The sequence below is a fragment of the Parus major genome, chromosome Z, assembly GCF_001522545.3.
Source record: "Parus major isolate Abel chromosome Z, Parus_major1.1, whole genome shotgun sequence".
Lineage (NCBI taxonomy): Eukaryota > Metazoa > Chordata > Aves > Passeriformes > Paridae > Parus > Parus major.
This window is the reverse complement of record NC_031799.1, coordinates 8683637-8705083: the sequence shown is the minus strand read 5'-3', so window position 1 is coordinate 8705083 and position 21447 is coordinate 8683637. Positions and strand designations below refer to the sequence as shown.

Here is a 21447-nt window from a genome sequence, read left to right as displayed (position 1 = left end):
ACTAAACAAAACAAAACACAGGATAATAATGGAAATCCAAAAGTCTTGCAAACATATATATGTTTTGTAAAAGCAACTTTATGAAAACAAAAAGTCAATGCTTCCCTTTGATACTTCAGTCCAATTTTTACTGTATTCCTACAACAATATGCATTGTTTAGCTGCTGCTATCTGCACAGATCATCTACATTTCTGAAACTCCAACAAGTGTTGCTAAACTTCTGCTGATTTTAAGTCAAACAAACTATCTGAGTGTCATGAAGGATGGTATCCCAAGGGACACCAAATTTTCTGTGCATATTCTCTGGCAGCCATCTACTCCAAGAAAAAAGGACTTCAAACCTTTCCCATTTTCCACCTTTACCTGAGAACCTGTAGCTACAGAGGAGGTGAGGAAGGAAGGTAAGTTTTCAGATACTGCCAAAAAAGTATCCAGACAAAGGACATATCCAGGAAAAAGACAGCAATGTGAATAAATAGCAACAGCAGTACAGCAGTGTCACAGCTCAAACCTGGAGACAAAGCCTTTGTGGCTCAGGATCACTTATTGGTCAATTTTGTCTGATACTCCCTATCTAACTCTGCTTTCTTATACCTTTATTTAATTTGAGGTCTTGGATCAAGAAGCTTCAACATTTACTCTCAAAGGAGACTTCTACATTGTGTTTAGCCTCTGGATCTCCCAGGGAGACAGCTGTCCCTTATCTAAGGTCCCTGGATGAACTGCAACAAGGAAAGCTGACACAGAAAAAGAAGGTGGAATGATACAAAACACAGATAGTGCTAGTGCACAGCACTGAAACTGTTTTTAGCCTTTTACCTCAGCTCATTCAGTACGTCATCAGATGTGCTGCCTTCAATAATGAAAACATCTTCCATGTCATCATTCAGCAAGTTGCAGGAGTAACCAATATTCATTGCTGTCTCTGGGAGAGATAAACCAGGAAGATAATCCATCTCAGCAGCCCAAATTCACCCACTTCTGTCGCCTTTTTGTTCACATGACAAAAGGTCTCTTTCTGACTCTAAAGAGATTTGAGCCTTTCAGAGTCAACAATAAGAGAGCCAGGAGAGTCACTCTGATGGATGTAGCAGCAAATTTGACTTCACAAGACCACAGAAAAAAAATAACTCTACCAAAATGAAAAAGCTTAAAACATCCTTTGACCAGCATACTTGGAGCAACAAAAAACATTTCATGCTGATTCAAAATGTTTTTTCGGTATTTTTAACTTTCCCTCTCCCTTACTTCCAGGAAAGCCCCAAACCACAACTCTGAAAAATAAAACAACTTTTTGTCCATAAAATTCCAAAAAAGATATTTTGGTATTTTATAGAAAAACTATTGCATTTGAAACACGACAAAATTAAATGTTTTATTTTTCTCAAAAATTCTCTGCTCATGTCTTGGATGATACTATTTGTAAACACTTTTGACCTCCCTGAATCACCATTGTTTCAGTGAAAATACTTTGTCTCCAAAAGAATTCACTGGAGTCTCTCTGCTGTTCTTTCCACCTCCAAAAGCCTATGTTTCCTTCATTTCTATTTGGGATGATGATAGCCAGAAACAAGTAGAAATGCACCCAACACATCAAAGTTTCTGGAAAGCAGGACAAGATTTTTTTCCACCTTCTTCAGCTGAATAACTGAATGAAGGTGACACCTTTTCACAGCTTATGTCACAGACTGTAGGATGTTTACTGTCACCTCTCCAAAGGCAAAGGGCACTGCCTTCACCCTGCTTCCACTCTCATGACAGAAATTAAGGACAGGCACGAGCAACAGTCATCTGGTCTAATTCCAGTTACCTGAAATTTTGCATAGCTGGCAATGAAGCAAAGCCCTGTTTGTCTTCTGTGCAGTTTTCAGAGAATGAGAACACAGGTCCTTAGTTGAACCACCCCGCCAGTGGAGGAGAAGCATCCAAAGCTGTAATGCCTTTACCTTGCTTATCTCCAGTGAGAACCCATATCTTGATGTTGGCTTTGGCAAGAGTCTCAATTGTCTGTGGAACCCCATCTTGTAGCTTGTCCTCTATGGCTGTGGCACCTAGCAGCTTAACAGAAATGTCAGGGAGCTGGTTAAGCCCTGCCACTACTACCAAAGGAGAAAGCATTAAACCTAATTATTCAAGCAAACACAAAGTAAATCCACAGGAATAAGGTTGAACTGATTGTCATTCTTCCTCAGCAAATTTACTGTATAGAGTACAGCCCTGATCCTGCAGATGTTCTAGGCTCTAATTCCCCCATGCTCTGATGGATTATGAATATGCATGAAATGATTTGCAAGAATGTTTGCAGAGCTACAGGTCGTCCGTGTTGTCCTATGTGTTCCCTTCACAGCAGACAGAGCTTTAATAGAGGGACAAAGACACTGTGGATCCATGTCCCCAGACCTCCTCTGGGGTGGAAGATGACCCCAGCTGTACTTCAGCTGTCACATGGCTGCTAAACATCTTCTCCAGCCTTTAAGACCTGTTCCTGCACCGGGTCCACACTGTCACACAGCTACACCACAGGCTGCTCAGGACACAAAGCTTCATTTTTTCAAAGTTACTGCTTTTTCTGCTATTTGGAGATAGTTGGTGGCTTTAACCTGTTGTCAAAGGGACATGGAAGTTTCATTGCTACCTCAGGTTTCACTGCTACCACCTACCTCCTGCTGCTTGGGAGAGACTAAATTCAGAGGTTGACTTTAAGCCTGGTATCCTTTTTGGCATCCTGGGATGTCCATCATATATCAGCTAGGAGCGTTAGCAATGTAGGTAACAGCTCTGACAGAACTTCTCTACGGGATCCTGAGAACTGTACAATCCCTGTTTTACACTAGTCCCTGATGCAGCTAGAGACACTACTCAACTTCCAAAGGCCAGCACTTCCCCAGCTCACACTTGCTTTTTCCCTGAGCACTATTGACATTCAGAGCATACAGCTAAGGGAAGGAGCAAAGGTGTCTGCCAGGATTTCCAGGGTTTCAAGGAAGCACTGCCACGAGTGCAAAAGTTGGATTGCTTCTCCTCAGATCACACACATGCTTTTCATTCATTATTCATGGCTCTAAAACACAGGCAAATCCTCCAGGGCATTTAAAAACTGTAACAACACTGAGGGAGAGAAGAATGATTCAAAGATCACAGTTCAGCTCTATTTCAAATTGACACAAACATGTTTCATGGATATCATCTACCCATCCTGCCCAGGACAGGAGGAACAAAGGAGACACTCTCAGAGGCACTGGGAATTATTCATTGCCTGCTATTTCAAAGGCTGGAAAATAAACAGACCAGCCATTTGCACATACAAAGGATAGCTATGAAATATTTGTGTCCACGTCATCTCCTGCCAGCTCTGGTATGTCACTTCATCACGAGAAAGCTACTCTTGACACCCACGTGAGTTAAAATAAAACCATTCCCCTGAACTGGTGGCTGACACCCCAGTTACAGGCTCCTGGTGGAGGTGCCAGTGAACACCCAGGGCTGCCACGTTCTGACCTGCTGCTGTCACACAGCCCACTGAACTGTTTGCAGAGCAGTGTTTACCAAAGTCACACTGAGCTGTTTATTGACAAACCACCACCCTCACTTCCTCCCCCAGAGCTTGGCCCAGATTCCCTGAATTACCAACCATTAGGTCTTTTTCGATCTCTTCATACAATTCCGAGAGTTTGTCTTCCCGTCCCTCCAAGGCAGTGCTGGCTTCATGGTGACGCCTGATCCAATCCTGAAAGTAGTCTTCCTCCAAGCTTTTATAGGCCACCACGAGCGTCCTCAGGCCTTCTCCAGCAAACTCCTGCAAGTCAGTGGCAGAAAGGTCCAAGAAGAACAGTCTGATCACCTAGGCTTACAAAGGACCCTCAGAAAGCAGACTGGTAGAAGTGACTTGGTAAAGTTTATGGAGGAAAGATGAAAAAACACCTTAGGCCAAAAACGTTGGGGTATTTTAAAACAGCAATTCCAGACCACTTTATCATTGCCATCTGTGGTCCTTATGAAAAAAACAACAAAAAAAACCCCAAAACAACAAAAAACAACAAGGGAATACAAAAAACACCCCAAAAAACCCCAAACAATAAAAAACCCCCAAGACCCACCAAAACAACTCAAAAGGGGTTTTGTACTTTTTGGCTCTAAAGCTTTACACTAACCAGGCATTTGTTTCCCAGGCTTGTATTTCTCAACAAGAGGTCCAGAACAGTGAGAACTAAATAAACACTGAACACAGCCTGGTTTTGGACGTGGGTTCAACATTTTTAGGGTATGAATTCTGGCTGAAATACACAGCATGAGCACAGCTAGTCATGGCACCTCAGCAAGTCCTTATTCCTGTGTTTTCTGATGGACAATATGGAGCTCAGTGTTTGGTGGAACAGCAAAGACACATTTGTGAAATGCACCTCTGGAAGATGTTTTCCCAGGCTTGAAGTAAAGCTGCATCAAAAACAGGTCACAGGTCTTTTAAATGTCCTGCATTGGATCTGACATCTTTGCCCATATTACAGAATCATAGAATGACAGAATGTCATGGGTTGGCAGGGACCTTAAAGATCATCTCATTCCAACCTCCTGCCATGGGCAGGGACATTTTTCACTAGACCAGGTTGCCCATCCAACTTAGCCTTGAACACTTCCAGGGATGGGGCATCTGCATCTTCTCTGCACAGCCTGTTCCAGTGTTTCATCACCCTCACAGTAAAGAAATTCTTCCTAATATTTAATCTAAATCTACCATTTTTCAGTTTAAAGCCATTAACCCTTGTTTTATCACTACATGCCCTTGTAAAAACTCCCTCTCCAGCAGTCTTGTAGCCCCTTCAGGTACTGCAAGGTGTTACAAGGTCTTGCTAGAGCTTCTCCAGGCTGAATAAACCCAAAACCCCCCACTACACGAGAGGTGCTCCAGCCTTCTGCTCATCTTCATAGCCATAGCCTCGCTCCAACAGGTCTATGTCCTTCTTATGCTGAGGATCCCGGAGCTGGACAGTGTTCCAGGTGAGGTCTCACAAGAGCAGAGCAGGACAAAATCACCTCCCTTGATCTGCTGACTGTCCTGGAGCAGTTCAGATGGCACCTGGTGCTCATGCTTAGGCAACTCATTTGAGATCTAAGGCCATAGAAATTAATTTGTTTCTCTACCCCTAACTTAAAACTTGTGCTTAAGTGCTGTTTCTAAAATCTGGGGATTTTTTTTTTCAAAAAACAAGTTATGCTGGAGAAAAGGAAAACATCAAATGCAGAGATGTTGTTGAGAAGGAAGCTCTTACATTCAGGTGTTCTGTGGTCTCCCCTTTGAGAAAGCTGCAGGATGGATGAAGCAGTTCATAAAGAATGGTGTCAGCCCCCTTGCAGTACAAAGTCAAGTCACCTTCTGGACTCTGCACTGTGAGGAAGAGAAAAAGAAATGCTACAAATCCCAGACTGAGTCTTTTGGAGTATAAAGCCCGTCCATCAAAACCAAGAACAGTTTCTACAGGTGTCTGAATTTCCCCAAGTTTTGGCAAGCTCCCAGGAATCAAGACAAGCTCTGCTAAGAAAAGAAGAGAGTGCATCAGTCTGAGCAGGCACTACACTGTCCCTACAGGCAGAACTTCACTCAAAAGTTAAGAACAACTTTTTTTTAGAGAACTGGTCCTACTTCCCCTATTTTCCTACCACTAAACTGTAGGAACTGTATTGTAATTGTAACTACAGTTACAATATTCCTGAAATATTATCACTCCAATATGCTGCAGTGTTAATAAAGGCTGCAAAAAGTTTCTTTAATAATTTCTCCATTTTCTGTTTAGGAAAGTGGGTTTCTTAGTTCATTCTTGCTTTCTCCTTTCCTGCTTCCTCAAATTTCACTCAAATTTAAAAGCTGATTAGAAGAAAGGCCTTTCCTGCACTGTAAGGAGGGGAGCAAGATATATAGAAAGCTTTGTCTTTAGAAGACTAGCTTCCATCACTGTGGTCCAGATGTTGAGATTTCTCCCACCTGCCTCTAAGTATTTTTCTGGCACTGTAGTCGTGTAATTATAAAATCAAGGCAGCCCATCTCAACTCCTCAGAAATAAATATTATTCAGAGCACACTGCAAAGGAGATCTCATAAAAAAATGCATCACAGCTGAATGAGGGCCAGCTCCAGAACCTAAGGAGTCAGGGAGGAAAGAAAGCAGCAAAGGGAACATACCAATCACAGACATTCGCTTGCGAACATTGTTGAAATCAAGAATAGCCAGAAGTTTGTAGATTTTTGTTTCTCCCATTTCCACGACAGTGATGGTCTCTGGTGTGCGAGCCCTGAACACAAATCCAAAGTTTCTGGCAGCAGTGACTAGGGCTCCCTCATCAGGAGATTGTGCTTGATACACCAAGTTACCTGACATGCAAGAAAAAAAATGTAATGTGGTTTCTGACTTATTTTTGAGAAAAAAAAAATTCAAAATATAGGACAAAACATAGCAGTTATCCCTTTGTTTTTCTGTCTATCCACAGAGGTGCAGCACTAAAAAGCACTTTTATCCACACATCTTGATCAAGTCCCACCAACCCAGGACAGTGCCAGAGGCCCCCTGGATTCTTTTGGGGATTTTAATCTCTCTCTTTGGAGTCTAACATCTCACTGAGAGGACGAGTTCCTTGGGTTTAGCCTCTTCTAGTTAGATCTTTTCTTTCTGATCAATATTTTCACTTTATACCTGCCAATTAATTCCAGCCTCTAAAGCATGACTTTCTGTCTGGGATTTGAGGAGGCTGACCTAGCAGCTGTGGGAACATTGGGTGAGAGGAGCTAATGGGTCTCCAGTAGATTGATGCTCTTTGTTTTTTGCTTTTTGGAACTAGGAGAAGAGTAGAGAGAGAGCTAGCCAAGCCTCTGCCACCTCAGGGAAGCTGTGGCACCTGCAATTCATGCACTCCAGAGGTGTGGTGGTTGCAGTAGCATCAGCTCCACCACAAGAACACACAAGGAGTGGAGGCTCTGGTCCCTTCTCTTCCCTTATGGCATCTCCAAAGACAGTGATTTATGTGTAACCATGCACTACAGAAAATCACCAGGGAGCCAAAAGGACCAATAACAACTTCTGTGGAGAGAAGACATGTTGTGGTGCAAGTGAACCAGTGCTCGTTCCAGTGCCTTCAACAGTCCTCACCTTCCTTCTTCTCCTCCGGCATCACTGTGTGGCAAAGTGAGAGCAGCCGGAAGAACCTGTGTGTCGGGACATCATTCAGCTTCACGGCTTCAACCAGGCTGTGGTCATAGAAGGCAAACTTTGGGTCGGCTAACGGGTTGTACGAGAAATCAACCTTCTCTGTGTTCTGGAAAAAACATGGTTTGGTATTACTTGTTGAGCTTTCAGTACATGGCTCTACACCAATGCCTGCCCAACACAGCCCTGCTCTCCTCCCCACATTTGCAAAGGACCCTATCCTGCAGGGCTGGCTGCTTGTGACAGAGATTGGTGGATTTAAGGAAGTGGGAGGTCATGAAAGGTATTTAATCATAGGACAGGGCAGCAATTGATGTGCCTTTCAGAGCAGCACTCAGGCTAAGAACCAATTAGCTACACTGCCTCTCTGAGCTGCAGTTAATGCTCCAGCAGGATCCCTGCCAATGAATGCCTACAGCAAAGAAGTGCCTGCCTTCAAAAAAATGCCTGCTTTGAGGCATCATGCTCATGATGTCAATGGCTGCCTGTGATAGTGGAATGCAGGAGCCCAGTTTAAAACAACTCAAAAGTCTGTCTTATCCACCATGTTTTCCCAAATCCTAATATGGAATTACTAGGACAGACAGGTGACATAAAGGTTAAACTCCACAGGCACTGCCCATTTTGTTAAAAAACAAGGAACCCCAGGCAGAGTGGAACACACTGGAGAAATGTCCAGAAGCTCACCAGATGATGTGTCATGGAGTAATGGATTGCCAAGCTTGCCTTGGACAATTCTGACTCCCACCCTGTCCCTGATGAGCTCAGAGTTTCCAGGATGGGAATCATCCTTTTGACCTCTGCACACTGACATTTAGCACTCAGTCCAAGAGCACAGACCAACCCCTCCTACACATGTCTGTGCAGCAAGGTCCAGGCACAGCAACATCATGGATGTGTGGGCAGCAGGACTCTGCTCCAGCGAGTGTCACGAGCAGCAGGGTGGGGTGGACAGCTGGCAGGAGTCCAGTGTGTGTCACCAAGCAAGGCTGACAGAGAGAGGGCAGACTGGAGGCACAGTACTCAGCACAAACAGCCTGCTTCAGTGGGCAATTTAAGTTCTAAATGGACTGGAAATGAATCACTGGAATGAGGAGTGGGATTTTCATCATCATCTTGGTGTTTGTTATTTGGATTACTGCGTGCAGCTTTCAGACATTTTAGAGATGAAGACATGTTTGTTTGTGCCAGCAAGCAGAGGCTAAAGCAAAATTTAGAAATTACATGTTTTCACACTTTCTGAACTCCAGACATTAGAGGAATTTGACAGTGACCTTGTTGTTGGTATGAACTGCACTCACTTATTCCTCACTGAAGCTTTAATTAACTGCTAAGGTTAATAAAATTCACCAATGTCCAAGTCTGCAACAAACACCAATGGTCAAGTGTTCAAGAGAAGCTGTGTATACACCAGGATGTCAGGTGAAGCAGAGAGGACAGTGGGCTGTTCTCAACCTGCAGGTTTAACCCAGGCTTACTGGAAAGAAACTTAACTCTGGGAATTCTCTGACATCCAGAGGAACACACATTTCTGCTGTGAGCGTCAAAAGCATGCTCTTGCATGGTCAAAAACATAAGCTATGCAGGGTTGTGCCCACTGGTATTTATCCAGGTCCACTGAAAACACAGATCCTGATAGCACTTGAGCACTTACCTCATTTATTTCTATCCTTTGCCCAGACATATCATACACATCACCTGCAAGCAAGAAAGAGGAAATTATAGCCACAAGCTGTGGGTAAGTGCAGTGTCTGAGCCACCCAAAATTGGGTAAAGTGTTTCTAAGCTAGAATCTATTTTAAAAGTTTCAGTACATTGACATGGGCACTGATGACTGATGATACATAACAATCAGTTTCTATGTTGGTGCATGACAAAATCCAGAGACTGGACTGATGCTTGAAACACAAAGCACAAAAGTGACTGTCTTTTGAGTAAAGAAGACTTGCCTTGAGCTGACCACAGAGAGGATAGGATTTCTAGTGCTAGGTAGGAAATGAAAGTGCTCCCAAGGGATGACTTCTCCTGTGCCTCCTCTTTCAAAATCCAGCTCCTGGATCTTACTATTTGCATGAGTCCATGGGCACCCACAGAAAAGGAGTTTTCAAAGCCCTTTTCTCCCACATCTAGGTAGCAAGGCTGCTCTATTGATTCTCCCTGAATGGATGATCTGGTCATAGCAATTGAAGACATGTCATCTCTAAGAAACATTATTAGAACTTCTGCCCGGAGAAGAGTTTCACTAGGAAGGTCTGGACTGTGCCAAAGCCAGCCAGTCCCAACACTTCTTGAAGTAAGATTGAAATGCAATGAATTACAAGAATGATTGACTTATGTTTGCACCAGCAACCTTGACTGTGACCAAAATCAATCATAGTGCTGATGTGCCTTCAGGCCCCAGGAGTGGAAAAGAAACACAGTAAACACCTCTCCTGAGAACCTGTGCATCAGCTGATTCCCTGGGAACCACAGCCAAGAGGCTTTTGTCTATCTCCTTCCCTTAGGCCTCCAGAGGAGAGCAGAACTAATTCATCTCTTCTGGCATTGCTTTCCTGAATGCCCCTGAGCAGCAGAGAAGTACTGTGCTAGGAAGAAGTGAAACATTTAGAAAACTACAGGCAACAGATTGTTTGCCTTCTTTGCATATATTTCCCATTCATTTCTTGAACCCTTACCCTGTATCTATGTTGGTGGTGACATCCACTTCAGAAAAGTCAATTAGGGACACTTGATAGGAGAGATTTCAAACTGTTTAGCAGTACTAATGTTAGCTATCATATTAACACTGTTTGAGATAAGGTAGTCTCCAAATATGCACAGATTCATAGAAAGAAATATTTTCTTTTATTAGGTCAGCTGAAAGTACTGAGAAAATATGCAAACTCTCTGGTACATTAGTGCATCAGCAGGTCTGACACAGGCAAAGCAGGCATCCATATACAAATAAGCAGTGACTAATTTCTCTGGGGCATCTAATGATGTTAATCAATTAGGCAGCTTGCAAAGTGCTAGCACCTCTTGAGCAGTATGAAGAAAACTGCTTGTGGCCATAGCATGAAAAAGCCTTTTAAATCAATGACTTCTAGGATCTAACAGAGCTAACAACTCATGTTTCCCATTTTTTCCAACTCCCTACAAATTTTTCTCTCTTCTGCTAGGTGAAGAATATCAGGTGTAAAGACAAAGACCAGGTCATTGATGAGTCCAATTACCTGAAAAGGATGTGGAAAATCACTGCTCATGACATGAGAAATCGGTGAGACAGTGTGAGAACTGGACAAAATTTGCAGATGACCCCCATGAGGGATGACTGATTTCAAAAGTGATTAGGAGGGAGTAAGTTACCTGAGTTACATGTTGTGTTTTTACCTGGCTAACCACATCAATAATACCATAAAAATCTGTGATTACCTAACTAGTGATATCAGAAAAAAAAAACAACCAAATTTGAGATGCTGTAAATCTGGGACAAATGAGGACAAACTAATAGTGTTGGTTCTTTAGCTGGGATAATAGTGGGGCAGAAAAAGGCACATGAAAAAGTGGGGGGAAAAGGGGAAACAATTAATACATGGCAAGTGATGCAATCAGGCTGTCCAGAAATCCCTGATGGGCATCCTTACACTTGATCACTGCAGCTCCTTACATGGCACTCTCTTCTGGACATTGGATTTAGTCTCTATGGATGAAGAAGCACACAGTGAAGAGAACCACCCAGAGAGTAATGCAAACGTACCATAGGATTTGCCATTGATGGAGCACTTGTTGAAACACATGATGTTCTGGGTGAGAGTTCCTGTTTTGTCTGAGAAGATGTACTTGATCTGCCCCAGCTCCTCGTTTAGTGTAGTGGTTCGAGCCTGAGCTGGAGTGTCATTCAGTGGGTAATACATTTTACGGTCCCAGTCGATGTAGAAACTGTTACCCAAGCGTATAATCTCCACACTGATGAAACAGAAAGAGAAGGTGATGGAATATTCATTAGCTTAAGGGTCAAGCTCTTTACCTTCAATACCACCATTATCAATTGCAATTAGGAGACAACTTTGAAGGTAATGACAAGTTGAACTCATCTGTCCATAGGTGGCCTGTGGTAAGGGATGCTGAAGCAAGTCCCACTGAAATGATCTGCTAAGTTTACAGCAAACTCATCTCCTTCACTTATAAAGCAGTACTTTATAAAGGTACTTGGAAATATTCAGAAGTGTTTGGCCTGAGAAGCGAGGCAAGAGCAGTGTGTTTCAGTCAGTCCCGATTCAGGAGAGGGTTTCCAGCAGAGCTGTGGGCTGGGCTGAGCCCAGTGCCAGGGGATGAGCACAGCCATGTCGCAAAGAACAGTGAGCTCCACAACAAGAGAGACATTCTGTCACCCAGTACAACCAAAAGAGTGGCATCAGCTTGCAGATGACATGGATTTCCACCTTGCTGGGTGACACACTGGACAGGAATGGAATTCATTCCTAATGTTTACCAACACAAAAGAGAGTCTCAGTAGCAAAGCTGACTGAAGGTAGGTACAATGATAAATTAAACAGGGCAATGCAGTCTCTACCCCAGCCTCAAGTTTTGTGACACACTGCCTACCTGTCACTCCTATTTGTCTATCACCCACAACCAGCACAGCTCTGCATTGTCTGGGAAGAGGTAACAGTCTGCACTGCTCATATAGCACCAAGTACTTCAACCTGATTGCACCTACTTACCTGGCAATCCTCACACAGTCCTGAAGCCACCTCGAAGAACAGGCCATTCATTCACTGTTAGCAAGATGCTAATGGTGGCAGGCTTCCAGCCCTGCTCCTATAGCATCCTGCACACCTACACCTCTCCTCTAACTGTAAAATCATCCTCTCCTCTTCCAGGGCTCACTGCTGTCCCCACTCCAACCCTGATAAAGCCTTCTGAAGGCAGCAGAAACAAGAAAAGCATCACTGTGTTTGTGTAGGAGCATACATGATGGGGCTGTGTGAGGTTTTAAGGAAAACACTGCTCCCAGTTTAAGGCAAAGGCTAAACCTCTCTTAAGATCAAAAGTGAAAGGACCTTCTGGCACGTACCTGACGTAGAGTGAAATGGGTACCACTGTGTTTAGAATGATCACATATGACCAGAACATGAGGAAGCCGGAGTAGGAGGCAGAGTTGACACCCTCTGCCCAGGGCAGATAGACCTGGAAGTAGTAGCCCTTATCATGCTCCCAGATACCATTGCCAATGGCTAGGATGAGACACATCAGTGCTAAAAATGCAAAAATCTGGAAAAAAAAAGCAAAAAAACAACAACAACAAAAAAAAAACAACAACAACAACAAAAAAGAACCCAAATAAATCAAACCCAAACAAAATGTATTGCATTTTAGAAACAAGGAATTTATTATGCACAGGTTAATCAGAAGACCCTAATGGGATAGGGTTGGATAGCCTGAATCATAGGAAAATGTGCCTAGGGATGAAAAGGAAAAACCAGCAAAATTATCATACTTTTACCTCAAGGACAAAACTACACAGTGCAGAGTCTGGCAACTTGGAATTAAAAGTCCTCAAACAGCTGGGGATTTAAATCCCAACCAGATATCTCAGCGAGAGTGGTTACAGAAGTCTGCTGGAGAACACCAAATCTCATTAGAGAAGAGCTGAGCTGCAGATCCTCAAACATCTGGCTGCACACTTGGGAATAGAAACTGCCTGGAGAACTTTACTTGGCTGTTTGCCAAATGCATCACCATCTTCCTCACAATTTCTGAAAGACTACTAAGGATAATCTAGCAGTGTACAGTCTGGAATTTAGCACTGAATATTATTCTGATGGTTAGAGGAGAGTTAATTGCTTTCTCAAAGCTAATGGTTGCCTTGGTATCTGCCCTCACAATTTGATTACATTTCCTTTGAGCAAACAAAAAGCAGCACCAACCAGTGATGCATATCCTTTGGCTTTAGAGAAGCCTGCTTCCTGAAGCCTAAAGCAACCAGGGCAACTGCAACTGGGAAGTGAATTTCAAATTGGGAAATCTTACTGAAAACAAGGGCTTGCTCAGGAACACTATTTAACAGACACCAAAAAATTACATAGATGATAAAGCATTTTTTGATTAAAAAAAGACAAGACTGTAGCAATACATTTGTTTGGAAAAAAACAGAAAGAAAAGGAAGAAAGACATTTACAGAAATTAATACAAACTGCAAGGAATTTCAGAACTGTGAATATCCAACAGTAATAAAGTATCAAGGAAATAAAAAAAAGTCATAAACAGGTGTGTGAAAAGCAAAAGTGTTACAAGAGGAAGGAGAAAGGAAGAAGGATTTATCTGCCCTATAGTAGATGAAAAAGGTTGATTATGTTCTCTGACACAGAGCACTGTGTGGCTCTATCAGCTAATAAGCATTTTCAATGCAGGAGGTCCACCTAATTCTAAGATGGAAGCTTAGAGGTTAGTTTTTAACCTTTAATAAAGTTAGTATTTAACAATGCTTTAAAAATTGGGAAGACCCACCATCTTGGAATCCTGCTAATATTATTACAATATTTGTAATGTAGAAGTGGTGATGGTGGGGGAGATAAATTGCAATTAACTTGTCATCCTTCCTGGACAAATGACAAGAAAATAATTCTTTTGGCATAGTCTTTTCCAAACATATGACATAAAAAAACCAATATAATAATAAAAAAGTGAAGATATGGAGTCAACAGGCTGCACAAAAGAGCAATTAAAAATAATCTTTAGCAAGGATAATCATTAAGGAAGAAATATCAGTAAGCTGGACCATTATGTAAAGGCCACATAGTAACAATCACATTAAAACAGTAATCAACCTTTTTAAAAAACAGCAATTGAGGGACAAGCATAGAAACGTTGGTGGTAAAGCTAATATTTGTACTGCTGAGTTAATCTATGGGAGGAAGAAAGATACTTCTATGGAGCAATATGAATCACTTGGTGAAAAGTTCATGCCTGATCAACTCAAGTTTTAATATCAAACAGCCACAAAAGGGAACTGCAGTAAGAAAAGGTGGCAGACTGAGTTTCAGGGGACACATTTATTTCACACATGAGTAGTAGCTTTTCTATTTAATTGTGCAAAGCCAGATAAATTGCTCAGCTTGTGAAATTGAGACAATATTGCTTGCTGGTAAGGAATGTGGTGCAGTGTTTTTAAACCTCTGTGAACCAGTAATTAAAACGTATTTCAATCTGTGCTATTGTAATTATAAGGACTTAAGGGTATTTGAGAGGCATGACCTACCTCACTGTCCCAGAGGTTAAAAATTATCCATTTGCAGAATATTGCAATCTATGTAGGAGTTTCAGTGTGTGATTCAGCAACAGAAACAAAAATGGGGCAAGACAAGAGCTGAACTTTCCCAAGGTGTCCCTGCCCATTGCTTGGGTGTTGGAACAAGGTGATCTTTAAGGTCCCTTCCGACTCAAACCACTCTGATTCTATCCCACAGCAGCTCTTGCCTACAGCTGTACTTGATTTATTTACATTTTGTTTTCTGTACACTGGGCATGTCAATGCTCTCACAACCCCACTCATGTGCAACACTCATGCTTGCACAAAGCTCACTAACAGGCTACTTGATCTGAAACAAATTGAAAGGACCAAGCCATTAAAAGCAGCCCTGGAGATTAATTTCTGTGCACAGAAGCAACGGTGTGCAGGGTGTTACAATTGTAACCACAGCCCTGAAGAGAACGACATGAGAAATCATTGCTTGTGCATGCTCACGGAGCTTCCCAGCATGAACATCCTCCCTCCCCGTGTCCTGCCCATGTATTGACTTCTAAAGATCCTCTTGGTAGGAGTTTTGTAAAGAGGAAGTGACTTTTGACTTCAAGACAAACATTGGCTGTTGGACTGTGAATCAAAACAGTAAAACAGCCTTGGTTTCTTGATTGGTGCTTTGAGCTCTGCTCTGGCACTTGAAGCAGTCAGTTGTGTAAGAGATGAATGTGAGAGCTCTCTTTCTCTGAAAATTTGTTCCTCCTGCTACAAAGCAGCTTTTGGAGAAAAAAGCATTTCTGGAGCTGGCAAGTGCATCCCAGTGGAGGAACATTAACTTCTCTCTCAGATGGATGAGAAGCACCTCCAAATGTGACAAAATAGCTATGACTGCCATCTGGGAAGGTTCACTTCTGATTAACCCTTGTTGGGGCAAAGCAGGGCAACATTTAGCAGGCACTCCCTTGGTGAACCTGCCTAAACACTGCTTTGCCTGGAAGTTTTATGGACAAACAAACACAAAATAACTTTGCCACTGTTAATGTGGAGTAAGTTTCACTACATTTAAATTACCTATTTATAGTAAGTCTTGGCTGGTTTGTATTCTCCAACTCAAGAGCACAATATACTGCCTGTTTTTATAACCACACTCTGTAACCTTTGACCACCCAGTGAGCTGGAAAACCCCAAAGCCATGTCTCCTCAGGTGTGCAAAGAGTCTGGTATTTAACGTGACAGAGCTTTACTTAGACATCAAAATTTTAGGTTCCTTAAAATGTGTAAAGGAGACAAACACACCCTTGGCTCCTCCAGCGCCCAAGAACCCAGGCAGAGGCTGATGCAATCGGCTGCAACTTGCTCAGTGTTTTAAAACAGAGCCAGGAGGTAAATTCATCTCATTTGATTTTATAAAGTGAGGCCAAACAGACTGAAAGTTCTGGGTGGGACCCTTGGCTTGCAAAAGGAGATTTAGCAAATCTTAACTGAACATGAAATTTGAGACTCCCAGTTCAGTTTTCCTCTGCTCTGTTTCTGTGCCCTATGGATCCCCCCACAGCCCATTCTCCTCTCTAGTCAGAACATAGCAGAACACTTCTGAAAATGTGAAGTTCTTCAAATGCTTGCAAAATTTTGAATGTAAGAGGCCCAAACCTTGTTCGGTTTTGCTGTCCACTTAAGGGGAGAAAGAGAAGAAAACACTGAGGGAAACAAGCTGATGATAACCAAGATTGATAAAACCAAGATTTTCCCTTGGAAGAGATTAGTGCAAGGTTATTAAAATTAAGGGCATATCCTTACTGTACACAGAGCAAGGCCTCAAGAGGGATTTAAGTTAACCTGGAGTGGCTCTCTGTGCTGCGGCATTGCTGGACATCCCCAGGCTCACCTAAAGGACTTTTGGGATCCCAAGGAAAAAAAATCAGGAATACAGAGGCTGAGGTGAAGTGTGGAGGCCAGAGGGTGGTGCCACCCTGGAGATATTTGTGCTCCAAGCCCCAGTGCTGAGGAGGCATGCAGTCAGAGAGGGCAGGGAGAGCTCAGGACAGCCTTGTAACGCACAAGCTGCTGTTGGATGCCTCTTCCAGGGCTTGTTCCAGTGCCTGGGAATGGATCCTGTCCCCAGCTGGCTGCCAGGCTGATCTGAGAGCAAGACTAGTAGGGAAGAAGCAGGAACAGTGACCACTGACCACCAGACCTTCCCAGTGTCATAAACCAAAGGTGGTGCAGCATGCACGGGAAAGCACATTTGCACTCAAAGGGAAATAAAATCTGGAACTAAAGACCTTTCCTTCAAGCAACATTGATTAAAGTAGTGTCAGAGTGCATGCTCTCCTTCCCTGAGTGGCTTTGAACTCAAGCAGTAAAATCTTGAGAGAGTCTGTGAAAGAATCCATATTTCTGCCTGGAAGTATTTGCCATTTGTTAAAACCACTGATGAGCTTAACCCTCAAATTAGATCTGTTTTTCAATTGGAGAAGAGCGCCTGCTATGTAAGATTAGTGCTCTCAAATTTCCCAGCTGCTAAAAACACCAGTTTTTGAGCATTAATGAGACCATGTCTAATAATTTACCCTAACGTGTTAAGTCAGGAGCTGGCATCATGTAAATCAGCAAACCCAATTACCAAGTCCTGTGCGGATATCACCAGGGACGCCAAGAAATCGGGAAGGAAGAGAGAGAACTGCTAATGTTTATTTAAATAGAAAATGACAAAATTACTAGAAGAAAAAAGGGCTTTGCAGGCTTCAAAGTATTTCTCACAGAAAAATGCAGAGCAAGGGAGAGCAGAGTAAATGACAAACTCAGAAGGAAAGTCCTTAATTCTGTCAATGTAATGGCCTTGCTTTGCAAGATGGGCTGGCAGAGGCGCTGCAGAGATCAGGCTGCTAATAAATTATGATGTACTTTTTCTTTTTATCATTAGTCACTTCTGATATTCCCCCATTTGTGTGGACAGAGAGGTGGAGTATCTGGAAATGATGAACACATCTGAAGAAAGGAAGACACATTAATCAGACTTACCACCAACACAAGGACATTCATGAGCCGATCAATGCTTGTTCGCTTAAAAGTTGTTTTTCCGCTGTTCTGCATGAGTTTCGTGTCTGGCCCTGAAGATGAAGCACACTTGTTAATTTTGGTAATAAACCTTAGCTGTTCGAAACCTGATTCTCTCTGAGGCCCCACTGTGCTTTTCAGCATAAATAATCATCATAGCTCTCATGAAGTCAGCTATGCACAGACTGGAGTGCTGGTGGGAAATTTGGGCAGAAACAGGTTAAGTCATTTGTCGGAGATTATATGGACAGAGGCACATAAAACCATTAAATCTGGAATTTTGAGTCAATTCTTTTCTTTAAATATTCAACCTTTCCTTTCAGGTTCAATCACTTTTCACAGCATATCTGATACTGCTATGTTATTTGTGACATATTATGTATTGTCTCACATATCTAGGGAAGTACAGAAACAATAGGAGGACTATGCTCATGAGAAGCATAGATCTAATCAATAATATTATTGATGACCCTGATATTCCAATGTGGATTAAAATCCAAAATAGAAATTATACAGAGTGTTTCTTTCAATACACTTGAGAAAATTCTTAACCAAATTTAATTTCTTAGTCATTGATCAAAACTCCCCATCTGTATTTTACTTTGTGGATTTCTGAAAGAGGAAACTTTTTTCTTCTTGTGCCTGGTAGAAACATAAATACTTGATTCCTTTGTGCATGCTGGGTGTGATGTATCCCCACGCTGTGGTTCTGCAATCGACATGTCAGTCTTTTCACCTACCAGCATAAATAACAAGTCCAAAGCACCAGTCTGTGTTCCTGATAGTACAGCCCCTCAGCAACATCTTCTCATTGTCCAGGGCATATTTCTCTCCTCGAAGAGTAAGAGTTCCTGTGAATTTATCCAGTTTGTTATTTGGTGCCTCACATCTGATTTCTCCTGTAAAAAGAAGGAAAAAGCAAAAATGGAAATCTTGGTCCAGAAAGATGTTATTAATACTGCATTCCCAGCTGCTCCTCAGAGAGACAATATTTCACACTCTAGTTATAGTAGATTCCTAACCATGTCATTCCCATCCTATATCTTATATTTATGATGTTCTGGGATGTTGCTCCTTCCCCATATTCATTTCATAATTCAAGGGACCACAGTGAACTTGGATTCATTCAATTCTTTGAATGTGGCAAGTTTTATTGGTAGAGTACAAAACAAGGTTTCCACAGCTTCTATGTGGGTGAGAAGAAATGTTGAACCAGCGACATACTTTTAAGCCATTCACAGCAAGTTCATAGTGGTAGGCTGTCACTGGATAACTTTAGATAAAAGTGCTGACATCACCTTTTTTCCTATTTCATTTTCTCTCAAACTGCAGGAGCCCAAGTGAATAGAATCATAACCTAAAGGCTGCAGAAGAGTAATTAACTGAGGTGTCTTTGTTCACTGATTTTTAATTTCATCTGTTTTATAACCCAAGTCCCTGGAGCACATAAAAAGATACCACTACCTTCTTTGGCCACTGAGCTGACACTGTAAATGATTGGAGTGTCTATTTCCACGCTTTATATTTATTTCTTGTAATAAAATGTGTTCAGATACTTCAGTATAAAAATGACTATTTAAATCAACTGCTGCACTGACCTTTAAAGATTTAAACTGGAGCCCTGTGGATGTATTGAGAACTGGAAAATACAAATATGCCTTACTGAGAGGCAATATAAGAGTTCAGTCTGTTCACTTAATCAGCAGGAACACTGAAGTTATTTTCAACACAGGCTGTAAATACCTACAAAAATACTAGCATTTGCAGAGAGTATAGTTCTTCTAGCAGCTTTCAGATTTACACACCAGGCTCAAGAGACTGGAAACAAAATCCAGAGAAATCCAGGAGGAAAGTGTTCTGATTGTCTTCACCACCACATATTTTAAAATCAAAAATTATGCAAGTGATGTGAAAAGCAGCTCTAACCTAGGGCAGACACAATGTCAGACATGAAAGATTGAACAATTAGGAAATTCAGTGACACCTGGCTTCAAAATTCATACTAACAACTGTGTTGCTCTTCTGTTTTATCATCTGGTTAGTCCAACTAGGACCAGACCTGTGGCCCATCATTTCTGAAAGTCTCTAGTAACCAGGCTGGTCTCACTGCCACCCCCAAACACCTTGAAAAACACAAAGGAAACAGAGGCTTTGCACTGGAACCTTGGCAAAGCAAACCCAGAGCACGGTCTCCCACCAGGAACACTGTGCCTGCCGTGGGACAGTTCTCCCGTAAGCACCTCGTGTGTCCACATCTGCTTTCCCATACGTGGGTGGGTCTGGGATACTGACATACAGATTTTGAGATCAGAAGGGATTTTTCCAGAAGAGAATAACCACAAAAGAGTGAGAAGCTCTAAAGATCACCCCAGGACTGCTGCACTGATCCAGTACCTCTGCAGCTGAAGGCACCCTAGCCAGGCACCATGCCTCCCATCCTCCTCAGCCACTAACAGCAATAAGTTATCTGGAATACATTTCAGCTGAAAGAGTTAAATACTGCCAACTTTGAAAAGCAGAGGGTAACTGAAAAGTGTTGTTGCTTTTCTGGTCTCCCAGTTCCCCAAATCAAAGAAAGAAATTCAGTGTTTCGCAAGCATCTTCCTTATCTGAACGATCAAACAAACATCATAACTCACATTAAGCATTCCACTGAGTGCCTGTATTAGCTACACAGCCCTGTCCTCTCTTCCTGTCTTAAAAAGTAATTAGATAAAGAGTTACATAAATATTTAAATATTTCTACAGAGGTTTGCTAAGGAAAAGGCAAGGCTGGGTCTGATTCCAGGCACTCTTCCCAGTACACTGTCAAATATAAATCATCCTATGAAACATTTTATTCATTTCAAGTATTGTGAAGAGGCCACTTTTATTTAGAATGTAAGTAAAACAGAGATTTAGAGAACTAATAAATATCTGGTTAGAAAAGTCTCAATTTTCAGAAAATGTTTTAAAATGTTTTTTTTTTAAATTTAGCACTTCTAAGAACACAGTGCCCTTAAATAAACATCATATTAAGCATGCCTGAAAAATTATCTAAGATGAAAGTTTTGCTTACAAACTGATAGACACTTTGGCCTGCTCAGGGAAATAACTAAGACATGCCACTCCAATTATAAATATTAAGCATCTAACTGTACATGTAAAAGCATATCTCTCAACACCTAAAACACTCAGAACCTCAGCCATCACTTCAAAGAAATCCTCATGTACTGAGCTGACACTTGGCAAAAACCACACATTATTGCATGAAACCTCAACAAAGCAGGCAAAGGAAACTCTACCAGAGACCATCTCAGCTATGCTCTTTGCCACATCCTCACCACTTGTCCTGGACTCACCTACTTATTTCAAAAACTATTTTTTTTTTAGATTATTTTCCCTCTGTATCTGAAAGTATTTCCTGAGAGCCTTCAATCCCTGAAGCGTTCCAAGGACACCATCACTCATTCCACCCCTTTCCATAATAACTCCTGCTGTAATCTTGACCTCATATCTAAGCCAGCAGGGCACTGCAGAACGTGACAAACATCACTTGGTCTGTTCCCTCATCTTCTTTCCACAGACAGATGATGTGTGAGCATGGAGTAGTCTGGTTTTGACAGGTCTAGCTCCTTTCTCTGTATATGCTGCTAAGTATTCTCTGGTATCCAGCGACAGGACACATGGGAATGGTTGAAGTTGCAACGGAAGAGCTTCAGACTGTTCCTCTTAGGAAAAGCTTCTTTTCAAAGAGGATGACCACTCACTGGAACAGGCTTCCTAGAGAGGTTATTGATGACCCCAGCCTGTCAGGTTTAAGAGGCGTTTGCACAATGCCCTTAAAAACATACTTAAATTTTTGGTGAGCCCTGAAGTGGCCAGGCAGTCAGACTAGATGATCACTGTAGAACCCTTCCAATTAAAACATCCTATCCTATCCTATCCTATCCTATCCTATCCTATCCTATCCTATCCTATCCTATCCTATCCTAT

General features: G+C 42.1%; 1 protein-coding gene across 3 annotated transcripts in view; it reads right to left on the bottom strand.

Annotated features, from left to right (window-relative positions):
* Positions 1-21447, bottom strand: part of LOC107216205 (phospholipid-transporting ATPase ID-like) — an 85692-nt gene that overhangs the window by 15905 nt on the left and 48340 nt on the right. For all 3 annotated transcript variants that reach the window (XM_015652928.3, XM_015652926.3, XM_015652929.2), the window contains exons 10-20: positions 18213-18371; positions 17437-17525; positions 12250-12446; positions 10930-11138; positions 8848-8891; positions 7137-7302; positions 6176-6364; positions 5269-5384; positions 3633-3797; positions 1948-2059; positions 821-926 (exon numbers count right to left, since the gene is read on the bottom strand). In XM_015652928.3, coding sequence (XP_015508414.1) covers positions 821-926; positions 1948-2059; positions 3633-3797; positions 5269-5384; positions 6176-6364; positions 7137-7302; positions 8848-8891; positions 10930-11138; positions 12250-12446; positions 17437-17525; positions 18213-18371 — 1552 coding nt within the window. The remainder of the gene's footprint in view (positions 1-820; positions 927-1947; positions 2060-3632; positions 3798-5268; positions 5385-6175; positions 6365-7136; positions 7303-8847; positions 8892-10929; positions 11139-12249; positions 12447-17436; positions 17526-18212; positions 18372-21447) is intronic.